The 22,752-nt window shown below is 41.0% G+C and overlaps 1 protein-coding gene across 4 annotated transcripts in view; it reads left to right on the top strand.

Moving 5' to 3' along the window:
• Positions 1-9,768: 9,768 nt before the first annotated feature.
• Positions 9,769-22,752, top strand: part of MIS18BP1 (MIS18 binding protein 1) — a 61,329-nt gene continuing 48,345 nt past the window's right edge. For 3 of the 4 annotated variants that reach the window (XR_011441166.1, XR_011441164.1, XM_023624553.2), the window contains exons 1-2: positions 10,488-10,626; positions 21,716-22,348. Coding sequence is in view for 2 of the 4 variants with exons in the window: in XM_023624553.2 (XP_023480321.1) it covers positions 21,808-22,348 (541 nt within the window). In the remaining 2 variants the exon portion in view is untranslated. Of the gene's footprint in view, positions 9,871-10,487; positions 10,627-21,715; positions 22,349-22,752 lie in introns of those variants that run through there. The other variant, XM_023624556.2, reaches the window with a different exon arrangement.

The following is a 22,752-nucleotide window of genomic DNA, read 5'->3' as shown; positions in this document are numbered from 1 at the left end:
CATCAGCCTTTGCTCCAAGAAAAAAATAATAGTCCCACCTAAGTCAAAGTCCAGTGTTTCCAACCCTGTGAGTAAAAATTTCCTTAACCTTGATGTTCTTTCTCTCTCCTTCCCTATACACATTTCTTGGGGGGTAGGGATGTCTCTGTGGCCATCTGCATGCACTCCCCTCCCAATTATTCCCTAAACTGCTGTAACTGAGCTTCTGCCCTACTGAACCTGCTGTCCCCAAGACCTCACTGTTGCTAAATCCAGAGTGCATTTTAGCCCTGATCACAGTTGTCTTCTGAGCAGCATTTAACATTAGAGAGAAAATGGTTCAAAATCGCAAATTTATAAAAATAACAATAGCAACTATATTTACTGAGTACTTAATATATGCCAGCCCCTGTGCTGTTTTATCCATATTGCCTTATTTAATCCTCACAATATTTACATCTCATAGAGGAGGAAATGCAGGTAAAGTAACTTGCCAATAGAGACAGAGAAAGAGAAAGAACTGGGATTTGATTTCACGCTTATCTAGCTCCCAAAACCATTCTCTTAATGACTATGCTATTTTCAGACCTGTACAGCACGCTGCCTCCTGGCCAACTCTGCTTGGATCTTACACAGAAACTTCAAAATCGCCAAGACCAAAACTAAATATATTTTCTTAACCCCAGATCAATACCTTCTGGTGTTACCTACTTCTATTAATGGTACGATTATCCATCAAATTGCCCAAGCCAGAAAAAAGAAGGCTTTGTTTTAAAATTTTCCATCTCCCAGGTCCCACATCAAATTGGCCATCTACTTCTGTCAAATACACTTCTTTCATCTCTCTCTAATCTGCTCGTCCCCACTCCCAAAGTTTTGGGTTAGGCTCTCGTCATGTCTTACCTTGGCTGCTACAAAAGCTTCTGAGAGGGACTTCCCATCTATAGCGTCATCCCACTCTAATCAATTCTCCACACCCTGCCAGAGGGTCATTCTAAAATGCTGGTGAGAATGTGTAGAAACTGAATCACTCATACACTGCTGGACGGATTGTAAAATGATACAGCCATGGTGGAAAATAATTTGGCAGTTTCTTAAAAAACTAAACATACACTTACCATATGACCTAGAAATTACACTCCTGGGCATTTATCCCAGAGAAACAAAAGCTAAATCCACAAAAAACCTTGTAAATGATTGTTTATAACAGCTTCATTTATAATAGTGACAAAATGGAAACAACCGAAACGTCCATCAATAAGTGAATGGTTAAACAAACTGTGAGTACATCTATAAATAAAAATGAATAAATTATTGATACTCACAACAACTTGGATGGATCTCAAGGATATTATGCTGAGTGGGGAAAAAAAAGCCAATTTCAAAATGTAACATTTTGTATGATGATTCTGCTCATGAATACTCTTGAAATGACAAAATTGCTGAGATAGAAAACAGATTAGTGGTGCCAGGGGTTAGGATTGTTGGAGGGTGAGTTGCTGGGTGACTATAAAGGGATATAATGAGAATGATCTTCTTGGTAATGAAATAGTTTTTTGTTTCCTGATTGTAGTGGTAGTTACACAAATCTACAGACGGGACAAATACACATATTGTACCCATGTGTTAAATTCCTATTTTTGATATTGTACTATATGTCTAATTATAATTATGTAAGATGTAGCCACCAGGGGGAAATGAATAAAGGGTACTCAGGAACTCTCTCTACCACCTTTCCTATGAATCTCTAGTTATTTCAAAATAAAAAGCTAAAAGGGCCAGCCCCATGGCTTAATGGTTAAATTCAGCACACTCCCCTTCAGCGGCCCACATTTGTGGGTTCAGATCCCAGGTACACACTTACACCACTCGTCAGCCAAGCTGTGGTGGCAACTCACATAGAAAGTGGAGAAAGACTGGCACAGATGTTAGCTCAGGGTAAATCTTCCTTAGTGAAAAAATGAAAAAAGCTAAAATTGAACCAAAATATCAATTTAAGCTTTCAATAAGTTGCAGTAGAAGAAAATAAGGTGATTGCAATATTTAATTTTTCCCCAGTTATAAGCAGAGTGTACCTAAGCCATCCTGTCTTTTTAAGTTGGTCTGTTTTCTGTTATTTGCCAAAAGATTTCATGGAGTCATGCCTCTTTTATTCCTGTCAATATTTATTTAGTTTTTTATTTCTTGCATTAGAAAATGATCATCTCTACACTGCAGCCAAAGTGACCTCTTCAAAACAAATCTGAATTTGTCACTCTCTTACTTAAAATCATTCAAGGTCTTCCCTTTGCCCTTCGAGTTCTTAACATGTCCCTTCAAAATGATCCGACTCTGACCTCCCTCTCTAATCGTATCCACTCTTCTGCGAGCTTTGGTCCTTTCATTCTTCAAACAAACTACTGCACTCTGCATCTCAGTGTCATCATTCCAGCTGGACCCTCTGCCGCAAAGTCTTCCCTTCCTTCACCTAGCTAACTCCTAACACCCTTTAGGCCTTGGCTTAAATAATATTGCCTCACAGAGGCTACCTTAGGCCATTAATGAAATAAAACAATCTGCAGTATGTTTTTATATTGCTGTGGGATATGACATGATTTCAATTGTTGATAAGCTTTTAATCTAATATTTGTTTCTCTTGTCCTGATAGCAAACATGAGGTTTCTAGAGGAGGACAGGCTACTGTTATTTATAGCAATAACCACATTGGTTTCCCAAACCCCATCTCACTCTATGGGGTGATGTGGAAAGAGCCAGACGGTTATGCCTGCATGTATAAAAAGGGGAATCTTGCTCCACAGGAGAAAAACCCTGAAATTATGAATCTGAGAGCTTACAATCAACTGCTCTATAGCTACTCTCTCATCTTCTGAGAAAGGAGAGAAATCTCAACTTGCTCAGGTAAACAGGTCATGCGGAATATAAACAGATGGCTCTGGATTTCACTGCCTTGGAGCATGAGGAGCAAATGGATCCGTAAAAGGGGACTATCTTTATTGCAAGTCAGTTTTCTTTACTCAGAAAGCCCTGACAAAGCGAAAGTGGCAAAACAGGTAATCCCAAGAGTTCATTATTTGACATCAAAAAATCAAACAAAAACTATTTGAATCAACTTAGAACTCCGGAAAATAGTCAAAGGTTTGCACCAAGTAAGAAAATGCTGACTCAAGAAAAAGGCACCTGAAAAGTAACAGGAAAGCTTTGTGTGAGGCATTTTTAATTGCCCTCCCCGGCTGGGAGGCAGTCTTGAAGACAGCAGCCCACATTCTGAGTGTGGGACTCTAGTCCCTGGTTCCAGAAGGAGCAGAGCAGACTTTATTCTCAAAGAACTGTGTTTGTCTGTTCTAATCTGTTTGGGAGCTACCTGAAATAAGGACACAAGGTGCCTGTCTTTGTTTTGCATAACTTGGAACCCGTTCAGCACAGAAAAATGGCTACACGGAGGACATTCTTCAAAAAGTTGTAAGACAAGTGAAGAACATGCTGCTGCTTGGGGCAAAAGATTACTGTTGAGGCAAACAATAGATCACTGAAAGCCTGGAAGAAAAAGCTGGGAAAGAGTTTCTTTGGGAAATTAGTGGCTGTATATCCTGGGGAATTTAGAAAGCCATGTGCACACCTAAGGCAGAATACATGCTCAGAAATGACCCAAGAGACCCTAAACTTTCACCTCTGGCCAATGTTTAGGCTCAGCATAAGCAGGAAGTGGAGGCTGAGGCAGGGTTGTAAACAGCCTGGTTAAGCTCTAGAGGTGCTCCAACACAGAGCCCAGCTGCAAAGACTAGAAAAGATGGGCGGGGTTTGGGGGGGGTGGTTCTGATTTTATTTTATTTTATTTTTCTACTCTATTCTAGCTCCTGGTGATCAAGGAAACACATGACAAAGAATACACACTATACAAAAATAGTGTAGAAAAATCACTGAACAAGCAAATACCTACAGCCCACAGCAAGCAACAAAGACAAATCCTGATGAGGGAGAAACATCTGTTTCCAAAGTTAGCACATTTTAAAATTCAAATGTCCAGTTTCTAACAACAACAAAAATTATAAGGCATGCAAAGAAACAAAAAAGTATGGCCATTCACAGAAGAAATGAACAGAAACAGTCCCTGAAGAGGCACAGACATTGGACTTACCAGACAAAGACTTTAAATCAACTGTTCTAAATATGCTCAAATTGCTAAAGGAAACCAAAGACAAAGAGTTGAAGGAAACCAGCAGAATGATCTCTCAACAAATAGAAAATATCAATAAAGAGATAGAAATTATAAAAAGGATCTGAACAGAAATTGTGAAGCTGAAAAGTACAATAAATGAAATGAAAATTCACTACAGGGTTACAATAGCAGATTCAAGCAGGCAAAAAAAAAAAAAAGGGTAAACTTTAAGATGTGTCAATTAAAAGTATCCAATTTGAGGGGCATAAAGAATGAAGAAAAATGACCAGAGTCTAAGATACCTATGGGAACCATCAAGCAAATCAACATATGCATTATAGGGTAGGAGTCCCAGAAGGAGAGGAGAAAGGAGCTGGAAGAATATTTAAAGAAATGGCCAAAAATCTCCCAAATTTGATAAAAGGCAGAAATATACACATCCAAGAAGTTCAAAAATCTCCAAGAAGGAGAAACACAAAGAGATCCACATCAAGACATTATAATCAAATTGTGAAAAGACAAGAAGAGAATCTCGAGAGCTGTGAGAGATTTGTCACACACAAGAAGAGATCCTTACTAACATTAACAGCTGCATTCTCATGAAAAACTATGGAGGTCAGAGACAGTGGGATGACATATTCAAAGTGCTGAAATAAAAAGACTGTCTAACAAGAATTCTGTATCTGGCAAAACTATCCTTCAAAACTGAAGAAGAAAGTAAGACATTTCCAGATAAATGCTGAAGGAGTCTGTCACTAGCAGACCTACTCTATAAGGAATGCTAAAGGGAGTCCTTCAGGCTGAAATGAAAGGACACTGGATGGTAACTCGAAGCAACAAGAAGAAATCAAGAACTCAGATAAATGTAACTACATGGGTAAATATAAAAGCCAGTATTATCACATTTTTGGTTCTTAGCTCTTTTTTTCCTATAAGATTTAAAAGACAAATGCATGCAACAATAATCATAATCTATAATAATGGGCATAATGTGTATAAAGATATAATTTGTGACAGTAACAACATAAGGGAGGGGACAGAGCTTTATAGGAGCAGAGTTTTGCATGCTATTGAAGCTAAGTTGGTAACAATTTAAACTAGATTGTCATATATTTAGGTGGAAACAACCCAAGTGTCAATGGAAGAATGGATAAATAGAATGTGATAAATACATACAATGGAATATTACTCAGCCATAAAAAAGGAGTGAAATACTGATACATGCTACAATGTGTAGGAACCGAAAAAAAATTACGCTAAGTGAAGGAAGCCAGACACAAAAGGTCACATATCGTATGATTGCATTTATTTGAAATATCCAGAATAGGTAAATTCATAGAGACAGAGAGCAAATTGGTGGTTGCCAAGGACTACGATGTGGGGAAAATAGGGAATGACTGTTTAATGGGTATGGGGTTTCCTTTTGGGGTGATGAAAATTTTTTGCAAGTGGTGGCTGCACAACATTGTGAATGTACTAAATGCCACTGGATTGTACATTTTAAAATGGTTAATTTTAAGTTACATGAATTTCATCTTAATTTTTTTAAAAAAAGAAGAAAAAGCCCTAATCATGCAGAAACATAAAAATATTCACATTGTCTCACAGTTATACACAAGCATTTTAAAAAAACAGGACAGGGCCAGCCCCATGTCCTAGTGGTTAAGTTCGTGTGCTCCACTTTAGTGGCCCAGGGTTTCAGCAGTTCAGATCCTGGGTGTGGACCAGCACTGCTCATCAAGCCATGCTGAGGTGGCGTTCCACATAGCAGAGCAAGAAGGACCTACAACTAGAATATACAACTACGTACTGAGGGGCTTTGGGGAGAAGAAAAAGAAAAAAGAAAAAAGAAGATTAGCAACAGATGTTAGCTCAGGTGCCAATCTTTAAAAAAGACCACAAGAAATACAAGAGGAAAATATCAGTACGCAGTGCACAGAGTAAGTGTAAGTAATGTTTTAAAAACTCTTGCTTTAGTTACACGAATTTTCACATTTATTAGGCTACAATGTAAAACATATCTCTTACTGTGGGTTGCAACAAAAAAAAACTGAAAATGAACTCCTTCTATAATCTTTTAATTTTCCTTCTGTGGCAGCCATGGCGTGTGCAGTTCCGATCTCCTTCCATGAGAGAGCATCCTTGCTGCATGAGGAGTGCAGTTAGCCGACAGCCTCCAACTGCATTGCTGTCAGGATCTGATAAGCCTTTGACTTCAATAAATGGTGCTGGGAAAGCTGGAGAGGCGCCTGCAAAAGAATGAAACTGGACCACTATCTTACACCATTTACACAAAATTTAACTCAAAATGGAGTTTTTGACTTGAAACTATGAAACTCCCAGAAGAAAACTGAGTCAGTAAGCTCTTTGACATAGGTCTTAGTGATGATATTTTGGATTTGACACCAAAAGCACAGGCAACAAAAGCAAAAATAAACAGGTGAGACTACATCAAACTAAAAAAGCTTCCACACAGCAAAAGAAACCATCAATGAAAATGAAAACATAACCTAAAGAAGCGGGGAGAAAATATTTGCAAATCACGTAACTGAGGGGTCAATATCCAAAATACATAAAGAACTCATACAACTCAATAACAAAAAAATAACAAACCTGCTTAAAAAACGGGCAGAAAAACTGAAGACATTTTTCCAAAGGAGATATACAAACGGCCGACAGGTAGAGGAAATAGTGCTCAACATTACTAATCCTCAGGGAAATGCAAATTAAAACCACAGTGAGCCATCACCTCACACCTGTTAGAATGGCCGTCATCAAAAAGACAAGAGATAACAAGTGTTGGCAAGGATATAGAGAAAAGGGAACACTTGTGCACTGTTGGTGGGAATGTAAATTGGTGCAGCCACTATGGAAAACAGTATGGAGGTTCCCCAAAAAGTTAAAAATAGAACTACCTATGATCCAGCAATTCCACTGCTGGGTATATATCTGAAGGATACGAAATTGAAGAGAGAGCTGCACTCTTATGTTCATTACAGCATTATTTACAATAGCCAAGAAATGGAAACAACATAAGTATCCATTGATGGATAAATGAACAAAGAAAATGTGGCGCATATATATACATATATACAATGGCATACTAAGCAGCCACAAAACAGAAGGAAATCCTGCCATTTGTACCTGGATGGAACTTGAGGGCATTATGCTAAGTGAAACGTCAGACAGAGAAAGACAAATATTGTATGATATCACTCATATGTGGAATCTAAAAGAAGAAAAAACACTAAACTCATAGATACAGAGAACAGACTGGTGGTTGCCAGAAGCGGGGAGGAGGGGGTGGGTGAAATGGGTAAAGGGGATCAAAAGGCACAAACTTCCAGTTACAAAATAAATAAGTCCTGGGGAAGTACTGTACGGCATGGTGACCACAGTTAACAATACTATATTGTATATTTAAAAGGTGCTAAGAGAATACATCTTAAAGGTTCTCACAAGGTAAAAAATTTTGTAACTACTTGTGGTGATGGATGTTAACTAGACATACTGTGGTGATCATTTCTCAACATACACATCTATCAAATCATTACGCTGTATACCCGCAACTAATATAATGCTATATGTCAATTATATCTGGATTAAAAAACCTTATAATTAAAAAAATTTTTTCTTAAGTTTTTGAGCCAAGGCCATGTTCTTCCCAGGCTGCCTCCAGCCTGACAGATCCCAGGGCCTGCTCGCTTCTGCCCACTACAGGCCTCCTCTGATGGGCTACCCCAAATCTCCCTATCGGGCCACCCAACACTTTGTCAAATCTGCATCACAATCTTAGGCTCCCTCTGCCCAATTCGGCTTCCTTCTCCCTTTTCCTTTCTCAAATGCCAGATCTGCATCAAGGTCTGAAGATCCACCAGCCCCAACCCTTCTTCCTCCCCTTCAACGTTCACGGGCCTTACCCCCCAGTAAATTTCTTGTACTCCTAACTCCACTTCACCATCAGCCTCATGCAGGATCTGAACTGACACATTTTCACGGCACTGACTACAATCTACAAGGACACATCTGTGCGTTTGTATAACGTCTCTATCACACAGCACTCTCCTTGGCAGTCTTTTCCACTGAAGGGTCCTCCTCTCACACAGCCTGGAGAACCGCCCTGTTGACTCCATCCTCACCCCTCCTCTAGGCCCAGACGGCCAGTAGTGGTTGTGCCGTGGGACCTGAGAGCTGAGAGAGAGAGGAGACTAAACTCCTGTTTCAGGGCTACACCTTCCAAGAGCAGGATTTCTCAACCTTGGCAGTATTGACATGTTAGACTGCATACTTGTTCGTAATGGAGGGGGCTGTCCTGCACATTGTAGGATGTTTAGTGGCATTCCCGTCCTCTAATCACTAGATGCCAGTGGCACCCTTCTCAGTTGTGACCATCATAACTGTCTCCAGCCACTGCCAAATGTCCCCAGGGTGGGGGGCAAAATCACCCCTAGTTGAGAACCATTGGGCTTGAAGAAAGAGCATCTTTTTTCTAATTCTCCCCAAAATGCCGCACGGTCAATTAGTACCCCTGCTAGAACTTCCCATGGTCCTGGGAATATTCTTCCCAGCTAAGCAGATCCAGACGCCCTGGCAGCAACCGCCACACAGCGTGAGGCTTCCAGTCCCTTCCTCCTGTCTGTCCTCTGGCCCCTAAGTGCATGTGTTCCCATGAGTCAGAGATGCAGGACGGGACACATGATCCCAGGCGGCTGACTGTGGCCCGGAGAAGCTCTCCCCTCCTTGCCAACTGAAACCTAAACGAGGCCCATCCAGGGCAGCAGGCTGCTGTCCCCAACGGACAGATGAACGTCGGCCTTGGCCTCTATGCTTTCTCGTCACACTTTGTTATCCACGAACTGTTTTATCCACTTTTGCTTGGAAAACCATCAGTCATCCTTCCTTGTTGCTGTTCACCCTGGAGCAGCCTATATACGTTAGTTACTTCTCCCATGAGAAGTGGCTAATTGAAAAAATAAAAGTCTACAATTCTGAGCATCTGCCTTCATATTTCAAGGTTCCTATTTTGGCTGAACACGTGAGCCATGGCGATTTCCATCATGAGCCAGAAACCGGTCATAACTCTACTGCAGACGCTCTGGAGTATGAATGCCTATCTCTTCAAATCCTTCTACCCCACAAAACGTTTTTCACACGTGTCACTGAACCTGTATTTTAAGTCTGCCTTTTGCCACAAATTTGGGGCAGATCCGCGTCCAGCCATTGTCCACTAGGCTGCGCAGGGAGAAGCTCCATTTTGTCTCTGTCGATTTGCTCCCCTCCCCCACTCCCAACTAGTTTCTTTTCCTTCCTTGCATTCATTTGCATGCTTTACATTTATATTTTGGATTCCGAATATTCGGTGTGCACAGGATGTAGTGGATGCAGGATTTAGAAGAGGGGACTGGAAAAGTCACTTTAACAAATTAATGCATTACGACTATTTCAGTCCAGTCGTTAAGGGAGAAGCGCGATACAGGACTCTGGGATGCTGAGGGAATTTTCTTGGGTGAGGAATAAACTAAACTCTCCCGCCCGCAGTGCAGCCTCGGCGGGAGGAGGGCGGGACGCCAGGAGGGAAGACCCGGGATGGCGCCGGAAGGGGTTTAGGGCCGGGAACTTGCTCCTCCTGCCGCGCCTCCTTGCCCGCCCCTAGCAGAGCATCGTTGGGCGCCGGCTAAAGAGGGCTCGGCCTGAGCGCCACTGTCACAAACGGCGTCGCACCCCCGAGTGTCAGGGTGAGTGCTTTCAGAATGCGAGACGAACGGGCTCAAAGACATCACACTGCCCGAGGGAACAGCTCACACTGAACACGCCGGGGCAAGTGCAACTCTGCATTCAGCCCGCCATCCCCTCAAGAACACAACGCTGCTCCCCAGTCTCCAACATCGGACGGCCTCAGAAAAGGAAAAGCTCCCTCAGAAGCGCTCAGCAACCAATCTCCTCAGACGTGCTGGAAACGGCCCACTCAGCGCCGCGAGCCAGCACACCCGGCCTGGCAGGCGGGGAGCCGGCGAGGGCCAAACTTAGTAAACCGCGGTCACGCCGGGGCGCGCAGGCGGCGTCAGACGCCCGCCTTCCCGCCGCAGAGCATAACGGGAGGAGCGGCGGCTCGCGGGGCGGGCGCGCGCCTTCCGAACACGAAACGACCCCTGCGGACGGCCAGAGGGGTGTGCCCGGTGCGGTGGCCGCTCGGAGCCGTGCCCACTTTTTGTGGAAACAACGCTGCCCACGCTGCGCGGGGGCCCGTCCCCAGTTCCCCTGCGTCCCCATGAGACGCACGCTGACGCAGTTTCTGAGCGCGCCAATCGCGAGCGGGCTGGGGGGCGGGCGCTTCCAATTTGAATTCCCCAGTGTGGCGGGTGTCGCGAACCTCCCGAGGTGTGCGGGGTCGCCTGGGGCCGAGGCGCGAGCGCTGGGGCGCCGGCCCCCACCGCGAAGCCGAGCCCGGACGGCCGCCGCCGCCGCCGCGCCCCGCCAGGCCCTCGGCCGAGGTACGGTCCCCGGCCGCTCCGCGCCGCCCGCCCCTGTGGCGCGGCGGGTCCCCCGGCCGTTCCCGGCCCCGCGGGCGTGTCGGTGTCCGGCTGCGGCGGTGCTGTCGCAGCTCCGCGTTCGCTCGGGGTGTATTTGTTGCGTGTCGGCTGCAGTTACCGAGAGTAGACCACCTTCCTTCAGGTTCGTTCCGAGGGTGAGCGCTCCAGGCCTTTGTCCTGAAGTCGCTTCCGGAGAAATACCTGTACTTTAGAGGGAGCGCCAAGTGGGAAAGTCGTGCGCGTCACTGCCCGAGGCCTCCCCTGGGGACCCGGGGCCGCACGGCTCTAGAAACACCGGATCCATCTAGTTTGTGTTTTCTTCGGATTAAATGACGCGTTGGTTTCAAACATCTTCAGATGTTAAGAAATTATTTAGAAAATGAAACACTTTCCAGATTTTTTCCCTACGCTCATTATGCTCCCGTGTGTGTTTTGGTCTTTTACAGAGATGCAATTGTCCTTGCTGTTCTACTGCTTTCTTTTTTTATTTCGTATATCCTGGCTAGTTCCTATGCCAGTACATGTATGCATCTTTTTATTGAATAGGTAGAATTCAGGTGTACGGCTGTAGCAGAATTTCGTCCCGTATTGGTGGTGGACGTCCAGGTTGTTGCTAATCTCCCCACTACTTCAGTGGACCTCCTTGTATAGTGCCTGTTGGTGAAGAACTTGGGCCCTGAAGTCAGATAGGCTTGGGTCCTGCTTTAATCACCGTCAGTAGGACCTTGGGCGGGTTATTTGACCATCTTTGCCTTAGTTTCCTCATCTTCACAATGGAAGTAACAGTACTTAAGTCTGAAGAATGCTGTAAGATTATGCAATGTCTGGCGTATATGCAGTCAATATTCAGTGTTGTGACCGCATGTATATTTGCCTTCTTATGTTTCTGTAAGAAAAATTTACAAGTGCAATTTCTTGATCAACAGCGTGTGCATCTATGTTTTGAAATTAATCTTTACCAACCTGATAAGCATAAGAAGTCTCACTGTTTTAATTTGCATCTCTTTGTTAGTTTAATTTATTAGTAAAATGGAGTATCATTTGATTCATTGGCCTTTTGTATTCTTTCTGTTAATTGCCTTTCATGTCCTTTGGTCATTTTGTGTGTTGATCATTTTGTTGTTGAGAATTTACTTTGGATCTTGTACTAAGCCCTTATAAGCATTACATCATAATTCTCACAAGAACCTTATGTGGTTATATATCTTTCTTTTTTACTTATTTTATTAAGGTCGTGTTGACTTAAAACATTGTGCAAAGTTCAGGTGTACATTATTATATTTCAGTTTATTTATTTTTATATTTATATTTATTATATTATATAATTATATTAATTATATTATATATTATATTATTATAATATTCAATATTATATTTCATGCAGTATAGACTGCATGGCGTTCACCACCAATAGTCTAGTTTTTATCCATCATCATACACATGTGTCCTTTTACCCCTTTCGCCTTCCCCCAACCCCCTTCTCCTCTGGTAACCACTAATCTGTTCCCCTTATCTATGTGTATGTTCATCTTCCACATAGGCGTGAAGTCGTACAGTATTTATTTTTTCTGTCTGACTTATTTCACTTAGCATAATACCCTGAGGGACCATCCGTGTTGTCACAAACGACACTATTTTGTCTCTTCTTATGGCTGAGTAGTGTTCTACTGTATATATACCACATCTTCTATATCCATTCATCTGTTGATGGGCACTTGGGTTGTTTCCACATCTTGGCTATTGTGAGTTATGATGCAATGAACATAGCCATGCATAAATCTTGTATTGATTTCCTGCTTTTTGGATAAATACCTAGTAGTGGAATGGCTGGATCACATGGTATTTCTGTTTTTAATTTTTTCAGAAATCTCCATATGGTTTTCCATAGTGGCTGCCCCAGTTTGCACTCCCACCAGCGGCGTATAAGGGTTCCCTTCTCTCCACATACTCTCCAACACTTATTTCTTGTCTTGTTAATTATAATCATTCTGAGATGTGTGAAGTGATGATATCTCATTGTGGTTTTGATTTGCATTTCCCTAATAATTAGTAATGTTGAACATCTTTTCTTGTGTTTGTTGGCCATCTGTATATCTTCTTTGGAAAAATGTCTGCTCATATCCTCTATGGTTTTTTTTTTTTTATGAGAAAGCTTACCCTGAGCTAACATCTCTTCCCAACCTTCCTCCTTTTTCTGCTTGAGGAGGATTGGTCCTGAGCTAAAATCTGTGCCAGTCTTCCTCTATTTTATACATGGGTTGCTGCCTCAGCATGGCTGGTGAGTGGTGTAGGCCCGTGCCTGAGATCCGAACCGGTGAACCGGGGTGGCTGAAGCAGAGCATGCCAAACTCTTAACTAGTACACATGGGGCTGGCCTCCTCTGCCCATTTTTTGATCAGGTTTTTTTTTGTTGTTGTTGAGTTGTATGAGTTCTTTATATATTTTGGAAATTAACCGCTTATTGGATATGTGATTTGCAAATATTGTCTCCCAGTTGTTAGGTTGTCCTTTCGTTTTGTTGATGGTTTCCTTTGCCTTGCAGAAGCTTTTTAGTCTGATGTAGTCCCGTTTGTTTATTTTGTCTTTTGTTTCCCTTGCCCCGTCAGACATGGTATTCGAAAAGATACTGCTAAGACCAATGTCAAAGACCTTACTGCCTATGTTTTCTTCTAGAAGTTTCATGGTTTCAGGTCTTACATTCAAGTCTTTAATCCTTTTGGAGTTAATTTTTGTGTATGGCAAAAGATAATGATCTACTTTCATTCTTTTGCATGTGGCTGTCCAGTTTTCCCAGCACCATTTATTGAAGAGACTTTCCTTCCTCCATTGTATGTTCTTGGTTCCTTTGTAGAAGATTAGCTGTCCATAGATATATGGTTTTATTTCTGGGCTCTCAACTCTGTTCCATTGATCTGTGTGTCTGTTTTTCTGTCAGTACCATCCTGTTTGATTACTATAGCCTTGTAGTATGTTTTGAAGGCAGGGAGTGTGATGCCTCCACCTTTGTTCTTTTTTTTTCTTTACAGGGGAATGTTCGCCCTAAACTAACATCTGTTGCCAATCTTCCGCCTTTTTGCTCCCTCCTCCCCCTCCCCCAAACCCCCAGTACATAGTTCTGTATAATTGTAAGTTCTTCTGGTTCTTTTTTGTGAACCACCTCCACAACATGGCTACTGACAGATGAGCGGTGTGGTTCCACACACAGGAACCAAACCTGGGATGCCAAAACAGAGTGCGCCAAACTTTAACCACTAGGCCATCTGGGCTGGCTCACCAGCTTTGTTCCTTTTTCTCAGGATTGCTTTGGCTATTCAGGGTCTTTTGTTGTTCCATATAAATTTTAGGATTCTTTGTTCTATTTCCGTGAAGAGTGTCATTGGGATCCTGATTGGAATTGCATTGAATCTGTAGATTGCTTTAGATAATATGGACATTTTAACTATATTTATTCTACCCAATCCATGAGCATGGACTATCTTTCCATTTCTTCATGTCTCCTTTGATTTGTTTCAATAGTGTGTTATAGTTTTCAGTGTATAGGTCTTTCTCCTCCTTGGTTAAATTTAGTCCTGGATATTTTATTCTTTTTGCTGAAATTGTAAATAGGCTTCTATCCTTGATTTCTCTCTTTGCAAGTTCATTATTAGTGTATAGAAATGTGACTGATTTCTGTATGTTGATTTTGTACCCAGCAACTTTACTGTATTTGTTGATTATTTCTAATAATTTTTGGTGGATTCTTTAGAGTTTTCCATATATAAAGTCATATCATCCACAAATAGTGAGTTTTACTTCTTCTTTCCAATTTGGATCCCTTTTATTTTTTTTCCTTGCCTAATTGCTCTGGCTAAAACTTCCAGTATTATGTTGAGTAAGAGTGACGAGTGTGGGCATCCTTGTTTTGTTTCTGTTCTCAGAAGAATAGTTTTCAGTTTTTTCCCATTGAGTATGATGTTAGCTGTGGGTTTGTCATATATGGTCTTTATTATGTTGAGGTACTTTCTTAATATACCCATTTTATTGAGGGTTTTAATCATAAATGGATATTGGATCTTGTCAAATCCTTTCTCTGCAGCTCTTGAGATGATCATGTGATTTTTATTCTTCATTTTGTTAATGTGGTGTATCACATTGATGATTTGCAGATGTTGAACCATCCCTGCAACCCTGGAATAAATCCCACATGATTGTGATGTGTGATGCTTTTAATGTAGTGTTATATTTGATTAGCCAATATTTTGTTGAGGATTTTTGCATCTTTGTTCATCAGCAATATTGGCCTGTAGTTTTCGTTTTTTCTGTTATCCTTCTCTGGTTTCGGTATCAGGGTAATATTGGCCTCGTAAAATGAGTTTGGAGGTGTCCTGTCCTCTTCAGTTTTTTGGAATAGTTTGAGGAGGATAGGTATTAAATCTTCTTTGACTGTTTGGTAGAATGCGCCAGAGAAGCCATCTGGTCCTGGACTTTTGTTGTTTGGGAGGTTTTTGATTACTGTTTCGATCTCTTTGTTTGTGATTGGTCGATTCAGATTCTCTGTTTCTTCTCGATTCAGTTTTGCGAGGTTGTATGAGTCTAAGAATTTATCCACTTGTTCTAGGTTACCCAATTTGTTGGCATATAGCTTTTCATAGTATTCTCTTTTAGTCCTTTGTATTTCTGTGGTGTCTGTTGTAATTTCTCCTCTTTCATTTCTGATTTTATTTTTTAACTGTTCTCTCTTTTTTTCTTAGTGAGTCTGGCTAATGATTTGTCAATTTTGTTTATCTTCTCAGAAAACCAGCTCTTGGTTTCATTGATTTTTTTCTATAGGTTTTTTAGTCTCTATTTCATTTATTTCTGCTCAGTTTTTAGTATTTCCTTCCTTCTACTGACTTTGGGCTTTGTTTGTTCTTTTTCTAATTCTTTTAGGTATAGTGTAAGATTGTTTATTTGAGATTTTTCTTGTTTGTTGAGGTAGGCCTGTATTGCTGTAAATTTCTGTCTTAGTACCGCTTTTGCTGCATCCTATAAGTTTTGGTATGTTGTGTTTTCATTTTCATTCATCTCCAGGTATTTTTTGGTTTCTCCATTGATCCAATAGTTGTTCAGTAGCATGTTGTTTAGTCTCCATGTATTTGTGACTTTTCCAGCTTTTCTGTTATAGTTGATTTCTAGTTTCATACTATTGTGGTCATGAAAGGATGCTTGTAATTTCAATCTTCTTAAACTTGCTGAGGCTTCCTTTTTTTCCCCAGTGTACGGCCTACTTTGAGAATGTTCCATGTGCACTTGAGAAGAATGTGTATTCTGCTTGTTTTGGATGGAATGTTCTATATATGTCTGTTAAGTCCATCTGGTCTAATGTTTCACTTAAGGCTACTGTTTCCTTGTTGACTTTCTGTCTCAACAATCTATCCACTGACATGAGTGGGATGTTACAGTACCCTACTATTACTGTGTTGCTGTCAGTTTCTCCCTTTAGGTCCGTTAAGTGTTATGTCTTCTTGGTGGCATGTCCCTTTTATCATTATATAATGCCCATCTTTGTTCTTATCTTTTTTGTCTTGAAGTCTGTTTTGTCTGATGTAAGTATGGCTACACCTGCTTGCTTTTGCTTGCCATTTGCTTGGAATATCATCTTGCACCCCTTCAGTCTGAGCCTCTGTTTGTCTTTAGAGCTGAGATGTGTTTCCTGGAGGCAGCGTATTGTTGGCTCTTGTTTTTTAATCTGTCCAGCCACTTTTATGTCTTTGGTGAATTCAATCCATTTACATTTAGAGTGAGTATTAACATATGAGGGCTTATGCCATTTTATCTTTTCTTTTCTGGATAATCTATGTTTCTGTTGGTTCTTTTTCCTTGTGTTTTTGTCTACCATTTCAGTTTGGTTGCTCTCTGTGATGTTTTTCTCAATCTTCTCTTTATTTGTGATTTGTGACTCTCCTTTAATGTTTTGGTTTTGGGCTACCATGAGGTTTGTATATAAGATCTCATAGACGAGACAGTCCTTTTTCTGATATCCTCTTATCTCCATTAGTCTATACAGGTTACGTCCTTTTCCTCTTCCCCCTCTGTGTTATTCTTGTCACAAATTATTCTGTTTTGTGTTGTGAGTTTCCGACAAAATTGAGGTGGTTATAGTTATTTTTGCTGCTTTCTTTCTCTTTATCTTTTACAATTAAGTGTTTACTAACCTATTCTGCTATAGAGCTGCAATTTTCTAATTCTGTCTATTTATCTCCTTGCTCCAAGCTTTGTAAATCTCTTTGCCTTTTTGTTTCAAGTAGGAGGGCTCCCTTCATCATGTCTTGTAAGGAAGGTCTAGTGGCAATTAACTTCCTGAGTTTTTGTTTGTCTGGAAAAGCTTTTATTTCTCCATCATATCTGAAGGATCATTTCTCCAGGTAGAGTATTCTCGGCTGATGGTTTTTGTCTTTCAGTATTTTGACTGTATCATTCCCCTCTCTCCTACCCTGTAGGGTTTCTGCTGAGAAGTCCACTGAAAGCCTAATGGGGATTTCTTTGTAGGTTATTTTATTCTCTCTTGCTGCCCTTAATATTTTTCCTTTGTCATTGACTTTTGACAGTAGTTGTTTTCTGGGTTTTTTCTGGCTGAGGAAGATTCACCCTGAGCTAACAGCTGTGACGGTCTTCCTCTATTTTATATGTGGGTCACCACCGCAGCCTGGCCGCTGATGAGTAGGTTAGGTCCACACCCAGGAACTGAACCCAGGCCACCAAAGCAGAGCCTGCCAAACTTAACCAGTAGGCCACGGGGCAACCCATGAGAATTAGAATGTTATATGCCTTGGAGAAGGTCTTTTTGCACTGAGGTGATTAGAAGTTCTGTCAGCTTCGTGTACTCACATCTCCACTTCCTTCCACACGTTTTGGAAGTTCTCTGCTATTCTTTCTTTGAATAAGCTGGCTGCTCTTTTCTACCTTTCTTCTCCTTTTGGGATACCTATAATCCTTATGTTACTTTCCCTAATTGAGTGAGATATTTCTCAAAGAATTTCTTCATTTTTTTTAAAGTTGTAGTTCTCTCTCTTCCATCTGAATCATTGCTAGGTTTCTGTCTGAGCTCACTAATTCTCTCCTCCATATGGTTTGCTCTATTTTTAATGCTTTCTACATTCTTTTTCATCTCCAGTATTTTGTTTGAATTTTTTTTTTTAAGTTTCAGTCTCTTTGGTGGAGTACTTATGTTCATTAATTTTATTCCTGAGCTCATTGAACTCTCTTTCTGAGTTTTCTTGTAACTCTTTAAATTTCTTTATGCCAGCTATTTTGAATTCTCTATCAGGTAGACTGTAATCTTCTGTCACTTCAAGTGTGGTTTCTGGAGAATTGTTGCTGTCATTCTGTTCTGCAGTCTTACTGTAGTTCTTCATGGTGTTTGATGAAGTGATCCTCTGCCAGCACATTTGTGGTAGTTACCTCCTTTTCTTATCTGGGTACAGCTTTGGTTACTTTGGTTCTGGGCTCCTGGTTGTATTTGAAAGCCTCTACTTTCCACCCTCCACTGCCGCTGGCAGAGGCTTCATCACTGTGCTGTGTTGTGCCTCTGAGGTTGCTGGCACCTTGCTGCTTACGATGCCACTGTAGTCTGAGGTGTCACCACCAGGGTCACCAGGTTGCAAGCACTTCTGCTGCTGCTGGTGTTGCCTGAGTCTGGTGTTGCTCTGCTGCCTCTCCATGGGCTCTCCACAGGCTCGGGTGCTGTTGCCCTCTGCGCCACCTGTGCTGCTGCTCCCAGGTTGTCTGGAAATGCTGGTTGCACTGCTTTGAGGGTGCTGGGGACTGGGGGACTTTTATGCAGTTCTTGCTGCTGGTGGAGCTGGTGTCTGGTGGGGGAGCCACCACTGGGGGCTGGGTCACTTGTGCTGTGGTTCCTGATGCCTGTAGTTGCAGGTTCCACCTGCCACCACTGGGAGGGGGGCAGGAGCTGTTTTTTCTGCTCCCGCTGTGTCTGTTTGCAGTCACGTGGGATGGAGCACTCACCAGCTCCTCTGTTCACAGTCGCACAAGTTGCTGCGTGAGGATGTGAGCCCTGGATCACTGCCCCTGGGAGGGAGATGGGGCTGCTCCCCTAGTTCCACTGCCTCCCAGGGTTCCAGTCTACCCACCTTCTGATGTATAGATGCATGGATTGCTTATGTGTCCTGTTGTGCTGTGTAGAGAATTCTCTTTTGGTCAGCAGATGTCCAATTGCTTGTAACTTAGAGGGGAGAGAAAGAGGGAGCAACTTACTCTGCCACGAAGCTGACATCAGATCTGTGTTGATCGTTTTAAAAAATTTATTCCTTTGGTCTCTGTGAATGTTATATCTATTAGTTCCTCTTATGTCATGTGCTGCATGTTTTTTTTTCTTCAAAGTGTATCACTTGCCAGTTAACTTTTAATTCCTCTCATTTTTCCCACCTCCACCTCACAGTTTGGGTTAGTGTGCTTTGGGATTTTTGACCCATTCCATTATAATAGTTATTATTATTACTACTGCTACCACAGCAGTAAATTCCTAGAAGAACTTTTCATATCCTTTTGGGAAGAAGAGTAACAGATTTAATATTATGTCTATGATAGTAACAGTTGTTTGGCCTCTCTTCTGTATTTACATGTACTATAAATGCTCATAACTAACCCTTTCTTATAATGGTTTCCCGTGTCTGAGTATTTTGAATAAGTAGCAGTTGTTTCCTAGTACATTGTTTGTCAGCCTTCAGAATAAATTATAAGGGTTGTATTTTCCAAATAGCTTTAATCAGTTAATGAAAGTACAAGCATACTATTTTAGAATTCACCTTCTCTTCTCCAATCCTAGAAGGAGCTAATGATCTCAATTGTTAGAGGCCTCCATCTGTTAGGTCAAGCATACCTGACTTCAGGACACTCTGTTCTTTCCTCAACTTGAGGAATGCCACTTACTGAATCGCCATTGTCTGATGTCTGTCTGTTTCATCAGCGTCTGAGCCTGATGATTTGTTTTCTTTGTTTTGCTCTTCCGTTAACTAGGAGGAGAGTGGGGCTTCAAGTGTTTCTTGAGTGGCCTCTACACAGTGGCTTTTTGTTTTTGTTCTGTGGCTGTTCTTCAAAGCCTGTATGGTCAGAAAATCCTAGGTGGTTTTTTTTCCCCTCTACATCCTTCTCTCTTCCACCAGTCTCACTGAAACCACTGGCAACTATTGGCAACTCTTTTGGCTTTTGTTGTTTCTATATATCACATAGTGGGAAAGAGGGGCTCCTGAAGGAATTTGCTGTGTCTTTTTGGAGGGGGAGTGGAGTTTGAGGATTTTCAGAATCTTTACTAGTCACCTCTCCATTCTACTACATGCTTGAATTAGGACGGAAGAGGTTGGGCAACATGAAGAGAGGAGTTATGTGCTAGTTCTTGGAGCCTTTGATGTGACCATAATTATCTGCCTTTAGATCAAAACAGTTATGTATGTGTACTACAGATTGGGCCTGTTTTCGGTTCTTCTGGCTTCATTGCAGTTTATACTGCCTGTTGAGCATTTCATTCAGTTCTGAGGAATTGAGATTGTGTAAACCTGTGCATACTTTGCCATTTTTCCATGCAATTGTTCCAGTTTCTTCATTTTTGGTTTTGAGTGTTTAAACTGAACAGCTAGTGAGTGTTATAACTCCCAGCACAGGATTCCTGTCACTAGCACATTGCCAAACACATAAGTATATGCTTTAACACATACTTGCTGGATTAACTTTCTGTGAAAGAGTTCGGTGGTTTTTGTGTCACAGGACTAGACTCCCAAGATATAGTCAGCTCTTGTTATTGAGGAATATTTTCTTCTTTTTTTCTCTTATAAACTACTGGATAAAATCATAGTTTGTATATGAATTTTTAACTTGAATATTTATTTCTCACAGAAGTTACCGTAGGTAAGGATACTTGATGTCTTTGGTCTGACTGCATTAGTAATTTCTCTGCTAGGCTTTTTATGTTTATATGATGTCAAAGACTGATTGGAATATTTATAAATTCAGCAATAAGAGATGCTGTAAATCTAGACTAGTAAGTTCCAAGCTCCTTGGGTTGAAATATTTCATTTATTTACCAAGTGTTAGAGAATGCAACTGTATGGTTCATCACTTAGAATCTTAATTTCTAGGTATGGGAAATAAATTCACACATAAGAAACAAGCTAAAGCAAGTCTGACCATGTATGCTCAAGTACATGTTTTTCTCTAAAAATTCTAAATAGCATTAAATTCTTTAAAAATTAAAATAAATATAATTTACTTTTGAGGGTTTTTCGACTAAAACCTCATAATTAAAATGTTGTGCAGCGGGGCTGGCCCTGTGGCCAAGTGGTTATGTTCGCATGCTCCGCTGCAGGTGGCCCAGCGTTTCATTGGTTCGAATCCTGGGCACAGACATGGCACTGCTCATCAAACCACACTGAGGCAGCGTCCCACATGCCACAACTAGAAGGACCCGCAACAAAGAATATACAACTATGTACCAGGGGGCTTTGGGGAGAAAAAGGAAAAAAATAAAATCTTTAAAAAAAAAAAATGTTGTGCAGCATAACAAAATCAGAATTGGGAATTATTTAACTAAAAAATTGAGTGGATTTTTCAGCTTTCACTAGGATATATCATTGTAGCTGCTGCCTTAAAATTTAAGTGCTAAAGAGAAAACTATATTGTGAACTTAATCTTTTATAATCCAATATAGTGCCACGTGCAGATGTCATTTAATGCTTTTGATGCAAATATTAGATTGGAACCTCCAGGACTTGAGTTTTAAGTAGATATAAAAAAAAAATACTCAAAATTCAATTCCTAGAGCTGTTAAGTAGATGATTTGATGTATACTGCTTTTTTTTAGAGACAAATTTAAAGACCAAACTACTCATCTATTGAAAAATAATAATAAAATGAGACTTTAAAATAGAAAATCTCAGTCTGTTTTGTGAGCTGTAGATTATCCAGTGTTGTTATGAACCAGTTAAACCTTTTAATTAGTATAATGTTGTTATGGAAAGCAAATAAACTTGACTTTGTCTGCACTAAAGCATGATAAAGATTGATTTCACATTGACTACAGGTTGCCCTGGGTCCCTGCTGAAGGTCTATCCTGAAAATTCTGTTTAAGTGAATTTTCTGTTAGAAGAAAATTTGTAGCTACTGTTTAGCAAGATGATTGCAACACCTTTGAAACATCCAGGAATTCACTTGTCTTCAGAGACGTCTTCTCCAAGGAGAAATATACCCATGCATGCAATCTTTTTTGACAATATTCCTTCGGGCACACTTACTCCTGTAAAAGATTTGGCAAGATATCAGAACTCCTCTTTAAAATCGAATGATCACAAAAAGAATCAGTTCCTAGAAATGACAGTTTTTAATAATAAAAATATATTTCAGTCTACCATGCTAGCAGAGGCTACCACCTCTAACAATTCTCTTGATATCAGTGCTATAAAGCCCAAAAAGGATGGATTGAAAAATAAAGCAAACTATGAATCACCAGGAAAAATATTTCAAAGAATGAAAGAAAAAGTACTGCGTGACAAGCAAGAACAAGCATCAAGAAACAATTTGTTGGAGCCACCAAGGAGTGAAAGTAATAACATTTTCACTCGTAACGGAGCTGAGCAAAGAGTATTGCGTCACACCTACATCTGTGAAGAAAAGGAAAACAACAAATCATTCCAGTCAGACAACAGTTCGCTAACAGGTTAGCTTCATTATGTGTTGGTTAAAAAGCTATAATGTGTTCAGTGTTTATTGTGTTTTGCACTACTTTAGGTTCTCAGGATATAGCAGTAAGCAAAATGGCTAAAAATCCCTACCCTCATGTAGCGCTAGTGCTCACATCCAGGTGGTGGGAGACAGCTAATTAAATAAGCAATTTTTGTGGTGCAGTTGAAGTGCTATGGAAAGAAAAAGCAGAGTAAGGATGATGGGGAGAGTTGGAGCGGGTGGTTATTTTCAGTGGGGCTGGTCAGTGTATGCCTCAATGAGAAGGTTGGTGGCATTTGAGCCAAAAAATTGAAGGAGGTGATAGATACAGAGAGCTAACTTGGGGAATGGGGAAGGGTGATCAGACGGGCAACAGCTGGTGCATATGCCCCGAAATAG

Source organism: Equus caballus, chromosome 1 (genome assembly GCF_041296265.1).
Source record: "Equus caballus isolate H_3958 breed thoroughbred chromosome 1, TB-T2T, whole genome shotgun sequence".
Taxonomy (NCBI): Eukaryota; Metazoa; Chordata; class Mammalia; order Perissodactyla; family Equidae; genus Equus; species Equus caballus.
This window is presented reverse-complemented; position numbering and strand designations above follow the sequence as displayed.